Source organism: Euprymna scolopes, chromosome 6, assembly GCF_053919585.1.
Source record: "Euprymna scolopes isolate OS-2025 chromosome 6, ASM5391958v1, whole genome shotgun sequence".
Lineage (NCBI taxonomy): Eukaryota > Metazoa > Mollusca > Cephalopoda > Sepiida > Sepiolidae > Euprymna > Euprymna scolopes.
In genome coordinates, this window is record NC_136487.1 from 118,901,627 (window position 1) to 118,915,855 (window position 14,229).

General features: G+C 32.7%; 1 protein-coding gene across 1 annotated transcript in view; it reads right to left on the minus strand.

Moving 5' to 3' along the window:
- The window catches only part of LOC145278327 (C-type lectin domain family 5 member A-like), a 32,243-nt gene extending 21,866 nt beyond the window's left edge, over window positions 1-10,377 (minus strand). The window contains exons 1-2 of the mRNA XM_080130619.1: window positions 9,989-10,377; window positions 3,462-3,668 (exon numbers count right to left, since the gene is read on the minus strand). Of these exons, the coding sequence (XP_079986745.1) occupies window positions 3,462-3,668; window positions 9,989-10,037 (256 nt within the window). The 5' untranslated portion in view covers window positions 10,038-10,377. The remainder of the gene's footprint in view (window positions 1-3,461; window positions 3,669-9,988) is intronic.
- Between the last annotated feature and the right edge of the window lie 3,852 nt (window positions 10,378-14,229).

Consider the following 14,229-nt stretch of genomic DNA (forward strand, 5'->3'; position numbering starts at 1 on the left):
TTTTTTTGCTTCAGTTCTTTAGGCTTCTTGTTTAGCATTTCCCTGCAATTTATATTTCCACGTTTCCATCCTTTTCTAGTCGCTTTCATCTTGTTTATAGATTTGACTTCTTTTTTAAGTTTGTTGATTTGATGTGACACCCATCATGGAAGCAAGCGGCCATAGGTGGCTTATGCGATGCTCAAAACTCAAAACCCAACAGATAGGACACAAACAGGCGACATATGCTCAAATTTGCATATGTCGAATTTAAGCTTATAAAAAGCCCATATCTCTTTGATTGAAGAGAAGATTTTTATTTTTTGCTCACTCAGAGTCATTTTGCACATACTTCGCGTGATAGTGGGAAAAAGAATGATGGATTTTTCTTTTGTATGGTTAATGCGCATGTTAGAGAGAGAAAAAAATGATGGATTATTTTTGTGCACAAGACAGTATTCGGCAGTTAAAACTTTAATTTCAACATTTCAAGCTATTTTAGCGATTATCATGGTGAAAATACAAATAAACAGCAACATGATGAAGCCATTTATTGGCTGAAGAAGTTAAAGTTGGTCGCGCAACTTGAAAAGATAATTGATATGACAAGCCTGTTGCCATTGTATATGGGGGAGGGATACATTGGCCCTCTACTTAGAAATGAGCGAAATTGACCAGCTGGATGTCAAGCAGATAGAGACTAGATTAAAAGAGGCATTCATGGATGGTGCGTTCATAGCCTACAGGAAGTTAACCATAGTGAAATGGGCTGGCGAGCAGGTGGACGTGTACAGACGGTTGGTTGGACTGGCTGGTTTTGATGTTTGTCACAGGATTCCCTGATGCCATTTGCATTGAACTTCAGCAGGCACCAAAAATTGAGATCCTAACCATGGGAGACCTAATAGCAAGAGCAAGGGTGCTGATGCCAACCAGGGACCAAAGCCTTCACGTGGTTTCAGTTGTGAGTCCATTAAATGGTAAATCTGCTGTTCCTACTGGGTATAGCCCTGGCACAGAAGTAAACTGCTCTAGATGCGGCTGCAAGGGTCACATAGCGAGAAATTGCCAACGATGTGGAACCCATTGCTACTGACGCAGAAAGGTTGGACACTGGGCCCAGGGCTGTTCTGAAATGAACAAGGAGATGCGGTATACGTGCTAGCCTACTCCCCCACCAAAATGTAAATGCGGCGCTCATGGAGATTGTCATCTACGTTGATGGAATGCGGTGTTCGGCATTAATTGACACAGGATGCTCACATGCAATAATAGATTCAAATTGATGTCAATCCTGGAAAACAACAAAAGTTGACATCCTGACTATTGGAGGCTGCAGAAGAGGAGTAGTCACTATTTCAACAAATGTAAACCACTGGGATTTGATCTGTTGTTAGGGATCAATGTGATAAAACACTTGGAGGCACCACTGTTGGACCTATGGGTACAGTCTGGATTGGCATCGGGAAAGTTTCCACATGTGTAACTATCTCCATCAGTGAACTGGACTTTACTGTTACGTTTGACCATCAGAAGTGAGCAGGGATAGTGGCATGGAAATGAGCAGATAACCTCCCACCTAAAGGACTGTGTAATGGAGTGCTAGAATATCGAGTGACTGTAGAGCTTTGACCAGAGTATGATCAAGAACTCCAGGCATGGATGGACAAGGGTTGGCTTGTGCCATACCTGAAAGACAGACTCAGACCTCCCAAAGGATTAATTCTATTGATAGCCGTGATGCACCAGAATAAAGCAAACGTGCGACCAATGACAGACTACCAGGAAATCAACAATCATATAGATGCATTCACGGTGAATGCAGATGTTTGTGCTGCCAAGATGCATGAGTGGCGGCAAAAAGGGCTGAATGTATCACTGCTTGACCTCTGGAGAGCATATTTTCAAGTACAAGTCCATGAGACACTGTGGCCATACCAGACAGTAAAGGTCGATGGAAATAGATACTGTCTGACATGTTTAGGGTTTGGCTTGAACGTGGCTCCCCTCATAATGAAAGATACTGTTAGCAGGATGCTATCACAGAATGAAGCTGTGGACCATGTACCATCAGCTTACATCAATAATATCTTTGTTGATGAAGACATTGCACCTGCCTCTCGAGTCCAGAAACATTTATCTTGATTCAGACTAGAATGCAAGGACCTGGAACGACTTGGAGATGCACATGTGTGCTGGGACTGACAGTCTTAAGAGAGCATGGTGTCCTATGCTGGAAAAAAAGGAACACAATCCTAGAAATTCCCAATATCATTATGCGACGGACTGTATTTTCCTTGTGTAAAAAGCTCGTAGGGCACTTCTCAGTATATGCATAGTTGCGTGTGGCATGCAGAGTAATAAAAAGAAGAGCCTGTTCAATCAAAAATGGCTGGAATGACAAGGTGACAAACTCTTTATTCCGTGATGTGTGAGACTGTGGATGCAGTAAAGCGTAATAATCCAACTTGTGGGAAGTGGTGTGTGGAACTGAACGTATGGGTCGATGCCAGCATGCTAGCAACCAGAGTGGCATTAGAAAGAGATGGATTGATTGGTTGGTTGGTTGGTTGGTTGTTTACGGCATATCAACCCTTTACACGTTATTTAATGCTGAATCCAGTTATTTTGGAGGAAAATTTTTTAATAGGAATTTTTTTTTTAAGCCGGTTTATATTTAATCCATAGTTGGGATCCTAACAGGTATTACCTCTCCGGGTTAGAGGGGACCTGGGAGCAATGGCAATTAAAGGGTGGCTCCACAAGCTGGGGCCTCACCATCGGATATAGTTTAAGGTCATATCCAGGACCTAGAAAGAAATGGAACTGTAGTGAAGGATGCTTGTTGGCTGTGACCTGAGAACGATGAACAGCATATTAATCTGGCTGAATTGGATGCCGTGTTTGTCCAGCAGAGATCTGGCTAGTGCTCTCTCTCCTCAGTGAATGCTTTTGTTGTCACAGGGCAAACTCTCCGGGCGAAATACACTCCTGGATGTTCACTGTTTCTGTGAATGGACATGATCTGCACTGCACCAATCAGTGACTCAGGTCCTGCATCCTTCTTCATGGCATTGGACCATCATTGTGGTATGCACGTCAATTAATCAGTTATGTTGTGAACTGGCACAACCAATGTCATGTCTACGGAGAGCTCATATTCCTTCACGATTAAAAACCGATCTTGTGTCTTACTCTACCGTCGTAGGGAGGCAAGTAAATAGGACATCCACTCAATTGTGCTCCGAGTTCTTGCACCCATCCTGCTGCACCTTTAAGCAAATCTTTTCAGTCTCTCACAATCTAGTGGGTGTGATCTCTTCTTTTCTCCATAATTCCTGTCTCAAGGAAAAGATGCTGTTAGTCTTTCTCTTCATCATTACTTCGGTTCCTCCGCTGTAAATAAAGACATAAGACAAAACAATCTTTAGAAATATAACTTTCAAACAACCTAACGAACAAAAAGAAAGGTTCATGCTTACCAGTGCTAGTCTTCCGATATCCGACTCGGTAACTTTTGTTCGTGGACAGCAATTTAAGGATGGAATCTTTCTCATGTTGACTCTTAATGATGAAGAGAGATGCATTTTTACTGACGCAAGCTTGCTGAGCGCCATCAAAAGTATTAGCTTGGTCACTCAGATAAATACATTTATAATTGAAAAATACCCAATTTTCTGCAACATTGCCTATAAACAAATAAAAAATGATCAATACAAGTGATTACATGGCAGGATATGACGTCATCAGAAGAAGTACATGATAGGAAATTTTTCACATTGGTTAAAATTAAACAGAGAATGTAAAATTCCATTTAGAAGTTAAGAGTATAGAATCATGATTCAGTGGATTAATATGAAGTCTTTTGAATGACAGCCTTTTTTCTAATTTATTTATTTATTGCATACTATTAACCTCATCTTTTTAGTTGTTTCAAAACGTTTCGGCCAACTATTCCTCTGGTATCATCAGGTAGTAACCGCGACGGTATAGGAACTCTGAATCTCCAAACTGCATTCTCAGCAATTACTGCCATCCATAGTTGTTGTCGTCCCACCATGAAGGCCAGAGGAATAGTTGGCTGAAACGTCATGAAATAACAACGAAAAAAGATGAAGATAATAGCCCGCAATAAATAAATAAATAAAGATGAGGATAAATAAATTAATAAATAATACTTATCTCAATAATAACTTCCAGTTAATTAAATAATATATAGCCTTTTTTCTTTTCTGCAGAGAATAATTTAGTTTTGCAGATGCCACTAACAGAGATAAGTGTGTGTCTAACCACGGATTACTTCAGTTCGATTAGTTGCCAGTAAATAATGGAATTTAAAAAATAAATAACATTTTATAAATGTATAAATGTTTTGTCTGATTTGTATTCTCTCAATCCTTTAATTTTGTACACTCATCCATTTTCTGTCCTTGAAAACAAGATTTTCTCTGACAAAGCATGTAAGTAATGTTAAAAGATCGTCCAGGACAGTGACACCAATAACCATTACTCTTTGTTCATTTTCCCAATCAATAATATCCGTTAATATTTGTTATTATACACATTAATAAAGTCCATTAATATATATTATTATTAATAATATCCATCAATATTAGTTAATATACACATTAATAATATCCGTTAATATTTGTTATTATACACATTAATAAAGTCAATTACTATATGTAAATATACACATTAATAATGTCCATTAATCTTTGTTAATATACATATTAATAATGTCCATAAATCTTTGTTAATATATATATTACTAATGTCCATTAATATTTGTTAATATAGACATTAATAATGTCCATGAATATATGTTAATATGGACATTAATAGTGTCCATTAATATATGTTAATATCCACATTTATAATGTCCATTAATATATGTTAATATACACATTAATAATGTTCATTATTAATTGTTAATATACACATTAATAATGTCCATTAATCTTTGCTTATATATATATATATATATATATATATATATATATATATATATATATATATATATATATATATATATTACTAATGATCATTAATATCTGTTTATACACACATTAATAATGTCCATTAATATATGTTAATATAGACATTAATAATTTCCATTAATATTTGTTAATATGCACATTAATAATGTCCATTAATATATGTTAATATACGTATTAGTAATGTCCATTAATCTTTATAAATATACATATTAATAATGTCCACTAATATTTTTTAATATACACATTAATAAGGTCCTTAAATCTTTGTTAATATACACATAAATAATGTACATTATTAATTGTTAATATGCACAGTAATAATGTCCATTAATCTTTGCTAATATACATATTACTAATGTCCATCAATATTCGTTTATATACATTTTAATAATGTCCACAAATCTTTGTTAATATACATATTAATAATGTCCATTAATATTTGCTATAAAGACATTAATAATTTCCAATAATATATGTTAATAGGGAAATTTATAGTGTCCATAAATATATATTAATATCCACATTAATAATGTCCATTAATATATGTTAATATACACATTAATGATGTCCATTATAAATTATTAATATACACATTAACTATGTCCATAAATCTTTGTTAATATACATATTAATAATGTCAATCAATATTTGTTAATATGCACATTAATAATGTCCATTAATCTATGTTAATATACACATTAATAATGTCCATAAATATTTGTTAATATACACATTAATAATATCCGTTAATATTTGTAAATATACACATTAATAATGTGCATTAATCTTTGTTAATATACATATTAATAATGTTAATAAATATTTTTTAATATACACATAAATAATAGCCATTAATATTTGTTAATATACACATTCATAATGTCCATTAATCTTTATAAATGTACATATTAATAATGTCCATTAATATTTTTTAATATACACATTAATAATGTCCATTAATATTTGTTAATATACATATTACTAATGTCCATTAATATTTGTTTATGTACATTTTAATAATGTCCATAAATATTTGTTTATATATATATGTTAATAATGTTCATTAATATTTGTTAATATACACATTAATAATGTCAATTAATATTTGTTAATATGGACATTAATCGTGTCCATTAATATATGTTAATATACACATTTATAATGTCCATTATTAATTGTTAATATACATCTTAATAATGTCCATTAATGTTTGTAAATATACATATTAATAATGTCCATTAATATTTGTTAATATACATATTAAGAATGTCCATAAATCTTTGTTAATATACACATTAATAATGTCCATTAATATTTGTTCATATGCACATTATAATGTCCATTAATATATGTTAATATGGACATTAATAGTGTCCATTATTATATGTTAATATACACATAAATAATGTTCATTAATATATGTTAATATACACATTAATAATGCCCATAAATCTTTGTTCATATACACATTAATAATATCCATTAATATTTGTTAATATAGACATTAATAATGTCCATTAATGTACGTTAATATACACATTAATAATGTCCATAATTCTTTGTTACTATACACATTTATAATGTCCAATAATATTTGTTAATATACCTATTAATAATGTCCATTAATATTTGTTAATATACATATTACTAATGTCCATTAATATTTGTTAATATACATATTAATAATGTCCATTAATATTTTTTAATATACACATTAATAATACCTATTAATATTTTTTTAATATACACATAAATATTGTCCATTAATATATGTTAATACACACATGTATAATGTCTATTATTATTTGTTAATATACACATAAGTAATGTCCATTAATCCTTGTTAATATATATATATTAATAATGTCCATTAATCTTTGTTAATATACACATTAATAATGTCCATTATTATTTGTTAATATACACATTAATAATAGCTATTAATATTTTTAATATACACATAAATAATGTCCATTAATATATGTTAATACACACATTAATAATGTCCATTATTATTTGTTTATGTACACATAACTAATGTCCATTAATCTTTGTTAATATATATATATATTAATAATGCCCATTAATATTTGTTTATATACACATTAATAATGCCCATTAATATTTGTTAATATACATATTTATAATGTCCATTAATCTTTATTTATATACACATTAATAATGTCGATAAGTTTTTGTTAATATACATATTAATAATGTCCATTAATTTACACATTAATAATGTCCAGTAGTCCTTGTTAATAGACCTATTAATAATTTTCAATAATCTTTTCATTCATAGGACCAATAATAATATCCACAAGTTTTTGTAAATATACTAATTAAAAATGTCCACTTCTTTTTGCTAACATTAAAATATAGTAAAATATCCCCAGTTAGAACAAAATAATAAAAATGTTGAAAAATGATAGAAATATTATTTGTATATAATATATAATCCTTATTTTTCTAAAGTTATGTATGTTTATTACATGTTTATATGCTTCTATGTACAAGAATCACTCATAAACTAATTAACCGATCATCATGAATTTGGAACACATCTGTTTGGCATTAAGGGGTTCAAATGTAGCTCATATTTAGTTTAATTTAGTCTCGTGTAAAGACAAAAGTGAAAGCTCTTTGGGAAAATTGAGATACATCCGATTTTTGTGAAATTTTAACACTAGATAATCAATATTTCAGTTTCATTGAAATAGTTTGAAAGGTTTTGAGGGAACATAAAGCATTTCAATACGTATTCAATTTAATCCATAGTCTAATGACAACCATTATGCAAGATTCCCTGAATTTCTGTTTTCTTCTGAAAACTTAAATTTAACACACATCTATATTAATAAAACACTAGATGTATGTATAAGGTGCCTTCAATAAGTTTCCAGAATTTTTGTGCAAGCATTTTAAATCGTTGTAGACTTTTGAAAATTCAGAATGTTATTGCTGTTCATCTTATGAGATGATTCACCAATTTTTATGATTTCGGGTTGAATTGAACAGCTACAGTGGGAATTGGAATACACCTTACTAAAGTCTGATTGTCATAGTTGGTGAATTTCAAAAATACATTCTGAATGTAATGACCTTTAGAAGAACAATATGCAATAAAATTCTGTTTCAAACTTGGAAAAAAATGCCACAGAAACGTATGGAATGCTTCAGACTGCTTTATGACCATCTTGCATGAATCGAGCATCAGTTTTTGAGTGGCATAAAAGATTCTATGAAGTCTGTGAGGGATGATGAGAGGTGTGGGAGGAGTAAGAGGGTCAGAACTCCAGAGTTGAGTGGCCAAATAAAGAATTTCATGGATAAGGACCATTGTGTGTCTACAAAGACAATAAGTGCACAGTTTGATGTCAGTGTGGGAATTGTACGCACAATTATTCACAAGTTTGTTTTAGAAAAAGAAAAAAGAAAAGTGGTCGCTTTTAGTGTAGGCCGACCTAAAGGCTCTTTTTTCATTAGTAAGTGAATCCTCTCCCACAATTACTGTGTTAGTACTTGATGTTGATTAATTAATAGTAAACAACAAATAATAATATGAAAACGAGAAACACGCACACACACACACACACACACACACACACACACACACACACACACACACACACACACACACACACACACACACACACACACACATATATATATATATATATATAATCTACTATTATATAAAAGTCACTTTGCGTGTGTGTGAGTTCCTTCTTTATAGGTTCTGAAACGGCTGAGCCTATCTTGTGCAAATTTCACACAAAGGTAATTTATATGTCTGGCAGTGTTCTTAGATGTGTTTTATACAGAAATTTGTCCGATAAGTATCGAAAATCGAAAAAATTCGATCCTAAAAATAATCTTTCTTTCTTATAAAAAAAAGAATTTTTACAGGGGAATGTTTTAGATTGCACCGGCAAACGAGATAATAAAATCTCAACAAATAATTTCTCCTTTGAAAAGAAAAACAGGTTTGTTGACTACAGATCAAATGACCCCATGACCCATCATTACAGAAATAAATATATCATTCATGCAACTTCAGACAGTGCTCTGTATGATTACTGAACTCCAAATTTCTTTCTTTTTTTTTTTTTTAATTTTGGTTCACTTTTTAGAGAATGGCCGTTTGAAATGGAACACATACATCAAATCTGTTGCCAAGGCCATTGGAAAAATGGTGGGATCCTTCTACTGCTCCAGGAGATATCTCACTGCTGATGCAATTCTCTATCTATATAAAAACCAAGTACGTCCAAGGATGGAGTACTGCTGTCATATCTGGGTAGGAGCTGCTAAAAACAGCCTATCCTGCCTTGACAGAGTACAAAATAGTCTTCGTAGCCTAGTGGGGGATGCCCTTTTCTCTTCCCTGCAACCTCTCCCACAGAAGGGACGTTGTGAGCCTGTCAGTGTTGTATCGTTATTTCCATGGCAAGTGCTCATCTGAGCTCCAATCTCTGGTCCCCCTTCGCTAATCTTTCACAAAAAACACCCATCTAGCTGAAGCCACTGTCAGTAATTTTCCCCACTCTTTATCTGTGCCTAAATCAAAATGTAGATTCCATGAATAAAGCTCCCTTCTTAGAAGTGTTTATATATATATATATATATATATATATATATATATATATATATATATATATATATATATATATATATATATATATAAACACTTCCAATGTTGAAAAATTTAATTAATATACATATCAATTTTTTGAAACACTGAAGACAGAGAAGTCAATATAATTGCACATGATAACTTCCCTGTATTCTGTTTCACTGAGCAAGAAAAAAAAATATCTCCAATTTAACAGTTTTCTTAGTTGGAATAAAATAAAATATATTTGTGCCAATAACAATGAAAACAAATAAATAAATAAATAAAATATATGTAGAATCAAGTATCAATGTGTCAGGGGACAAGATTTCTTTTTTTTATGTTAGAGATTTAAATATACACAGTAAATATAAATGCAAATATGTTCCCATACCTGAAGCCAATGTAATCACTATTATGGAGATGAAACTGGGGACGTGCATCTTTTCTGGTTAGTGTAATTCAATGAACCAGATATCATTTGTAGAAAAATACTTTCTGTAAGTATGACGCAAAAGCCAATTTAGTCGCTATTGTTTGTCTATGTTTTATTACATATTATTGTTGGGATCAATATGTTTTCATTTATCTTATGAAACAATGCTCTTCATCCATTGATTTCCTTTTGTTAAAAGAGTAAGAGTGCAGAATAAAATAATGAATAAATAATGTATGTAAAGTCAATTCTTTGTTGTGTAGAGAGCCTATGCAGTGTAATTACAAGTTGACGCAATTAGCCATCATGCTTTAACCCTTGGAAAAAATGTTCTACAATTTTATAAATGCAAAAAAAGCTAGTCCTAGTTGTGATCATTTCTGATTAAATGATCTACAACATAATTTCCTTTCCAATTGATCACTTAACGTAAAGCTGTATTTGTCTTCCACTGTGATCATTATTACTTAAATGATGTGGTCATTACTATTTTAAAAATGTAAAACATGATTTGTCTTCCCTAGTAAACATTACTTTTTTTTTTTTACATGGGGGTCACCACTTATCAAGGCCCGAAGGCCACTCAGGGATAAGGGTTATTGCGTGTACAGTAATCAATGAGATAGTATTGTAGTAATCGTTAGTATTAGGGGTTTTGATAGAGTGTCTTACTTAAGGGGGCGGTTTGTCAGGAGTTTGTTTATGTTGGACTTGAAGACGTCCAAGTTGTAGTCAGGTGGGAAACAGGCAATTGGCAGAGAGTTCCACTGGCGTGCAGTTCTAAGAAAGAAGCTCTGCTCATGGAATCTACGTTTGGATTTAGGCACAGATAAAGAGTGGGAAAATTATTGACAGTAGTTTCAGCCAGACGTGTGTTTCTCATGAAAGATTGGTGAGGGGGGACGAGGGATTGGAGCTCAGACGAGCACCTGCCATGGAAATAACGATAAAACAGAGACAGGCTCGCAATGTCTCTCCTGTGGGAGAGAGGTTGCAGGGAAGAGAAAAGGGCATTCCCCACTAAACCATGAAGTCTATTTTGTACTCTGTCAAGGCAGGATAGGCTGTTTTTAGCAGCGCCTGCCCAGATGTGGCAACAGTACTCCATCCTTGGACGTACTTGGCTTTTATACAAATAGAGAATTGCATCAGTAGTGAGATATCTTCTGGAGCGGTAGAAGGATCCCACCATTTTCCCAGTGTACCTGGCAACAGATTTGATGTACGTATTCCATTTCAGATCAGGAGTAAAGGTCAAACCCAGAAGCTTGTCAAAACAAACTACTTAAAAAGATTTTTTACCTTCTGTGGTTATAACTATTTAAATTATGTAAAATATGATTTGTCTCCCTTAGTAATGACTACACTTAAATAATGAAAAGATTTGTTTGTCTCACCTAGTGACCACTACTACTTAAATAATATAAAGCATAATTTCTCTTCCCCTGTGATCACTACTATTTGAATAATGTAAAGCACGATTTGTCTCCCCTGATGATACTACTATTTAAATAATGAAAAGTATGATTTGTGTCTCCTAGTAATCACTATTACTTTAACAACGAAAATCTTTGTTTCTCTCCACTAATGATCATTACTATTTGAATGATGTAAAGAATGATTGGTCTTTCACTGTGATCATTATTACTTAAATGATGCAAAGCATGATTTGTCTCCCCTGGTGATTATTATTCCTATTTACTTGTCTCCCCACGAGCGCAGAGTTAGAGTCGGTTTTTAATGTGGGGAAAATCCAGCTGGATAGGAACAAAAATAAAAATTGCCTCAGTCACAAAGGATTTCTCCTACCCCGACTGAGGACAGAAAAGGTAAAGTGTAGTGTCAGAACAGATACAACACTGTGATCTTGGCCTAAAGATGGTGATTATTATTACTTAAACGATGTAAACCATGATTTTTCTCCTCTGGTGATCATTATTACTTAAATGATGTGGCGATGTTTTACAATTTGTCACTGTGCAGAGGGAGAGAACTCTCGTTTACTAAGAGATTCGTTCATTTGCTCATTTCATAATTTAGGACGCTATATATAAAATAGCTATAACATAATATTTACACGACTATTAAGAGAAAACCAATGAAACCAGGATATTTTCATTAGGTGAAAACATTTAAAAAAGAAGTTTGGCAACTTTTTTTTTTCCTTATTAAAAAAGTAAATGTTATGGTAAGGTTATTAAGAAATTAGTGTTTAACCTTTAAAAAATACGGTAATCTGGAAGAAAGAGAGAGCCTGTTTCCTTCGTTTAACTATAGGTGGCGTTACTGTCTGTCCACCCAGTTATGGAAGCACAAAATGTATGTAATGGCACCCTTGAAATAAAAATAAATGTTTTTGTTATATTTTAATTTTAAACATGTTTTTTTGGGTTTTTTTTTTTTTTGCAAACATATTTAAGTTTTATTTTTTCAAACATATTTACGTTTTGTTGCTTGTTTATTTTCAAACATTTACTTTTTTTTTCGTTGTTCATATTTATTTTTTTGTTGTTGGTTTTGGAAACATTTACGTTTCTTTTTTGTTTTTCCAAACACATTTACGTTTTTTCTTTTTTTTGCAAACATATTTTTTTTTGTTTTTGTTATTTTTTTTTTTTTCAAATATAGTTTTTTTATTTTTTTATTTTGTTGCCGCCAATTAACTCTTGTTGGAATTTTTTTGTACCAATAATGGTGCATCCCTCCTGTTTACATTTATTATTTTTTATCTGGTTCTTATATATGATTTTTTGTATTTTGTATCCTTTATGATTTTTAGTTTCGTATATTTTGGATTTGTACGAAACTCCCTTTAATTTGAGAAAAGGAAAATGCTAGCTCTGTAATGACGTCACGAGCCCAGCGCGAGATTCTTTCTTTTTTGAAATTCTGCTGACGTGGAGAGTGAATTCTTAAATACAGGGCATACTGATGAAATTTTCCAGGGTGATGGGAAGCAATTTTCCTTAAGACAACGTTTAAACAGTTTTGTAAGTATGGGTTCTAGATCTGGTTGAAGTTTTTTGAGTACTATAATTGGAATACCGTCAGGGCCGGTTGCTTTACTGGAATCAAGGTTTTTGATTAGCTTGGCAACATCACATACAGATATTAACTCGATAAAGAATCCCATGAGGGATCCTGTTGAATTTGCTGACTACATGGTGTGTAGTTCAGCTTCTCCGAGTTTCTACGAAAGTGTAGGATATGTTGTGCAGAGAACGCTTGCAGAACCTTCATTCTATGAAGTGGCTCCTTTAAGTAGAACGTTTCCTGCTTGGGAGTCACATGCAGGTGTTATTGTTTTTAAATGTTTTGTGAAGATCTGGCTTGACGTAGCCTACTGCAGTATTGCAAGAGCTGTCGAAGTAAAGCTTGATTTGTCCAGGGGTGTTTCTGAGGCGCTCAGAACCATCTTATACTTAGTTGGGAGTGAGTTTTCTAATGCTGAGATGTTTGTTTCAGTGCTGAACACGAGAAGATTGGATCTCTCCTTGATAGGAGTCTTCCATAAGTATTACATCTTCAGCTACCTAGGTGTTTCTGACACCTATACTCAACTTTGTTTGTTTGGCTATATGTATATAGCTATGCAAACGTTTAAAACTGTAATTGCCTTGCATAATTTGTGCAGGATGGGGGATTCAGTTTTATTTCATTCCACCAAGTTGAAGAACCTATCAAGGGATAGGGTTGATTGGATTCGTCCCTCTTGTAGTTCCGGTGTTGATCTCACTGGGCTCTTGTGGTTACGAGGGAGCTGAGATATTTTGGTGTTCGCCAGAGATAATAGAAGGATGAGGAGGTTGGATGGTAAGTGAACTTCTCAAGCCTTTATACTCTTATATACAAATAGTTAATTACCTGGCATAATATTCTCAGTTCAAACTTCTGTTGCAACCTTGCATGTGATCATTAGTTTTAAATTTGTGAATTTGGTTATGTACTCCTCTGTTCTAACCTAAAACATGAATGTTTTCATGTGAAATTGTATAGATTAAGCCTATTTGAATTTTTCTGCTTTTTTGTTCTGATATATGTTTTCTGGAGTTCTTCTGACCATACATTGTGGTATATGTATATATAATAAAAAAAAAAAAAATTTTGTATTGTAAATTTTACAGGTGTCATCCAACTGTGGGTTGACTGCCATTTCCTGTTGGGGAAGAATGTTGGAATTTTTTTTGTACCAATAATGG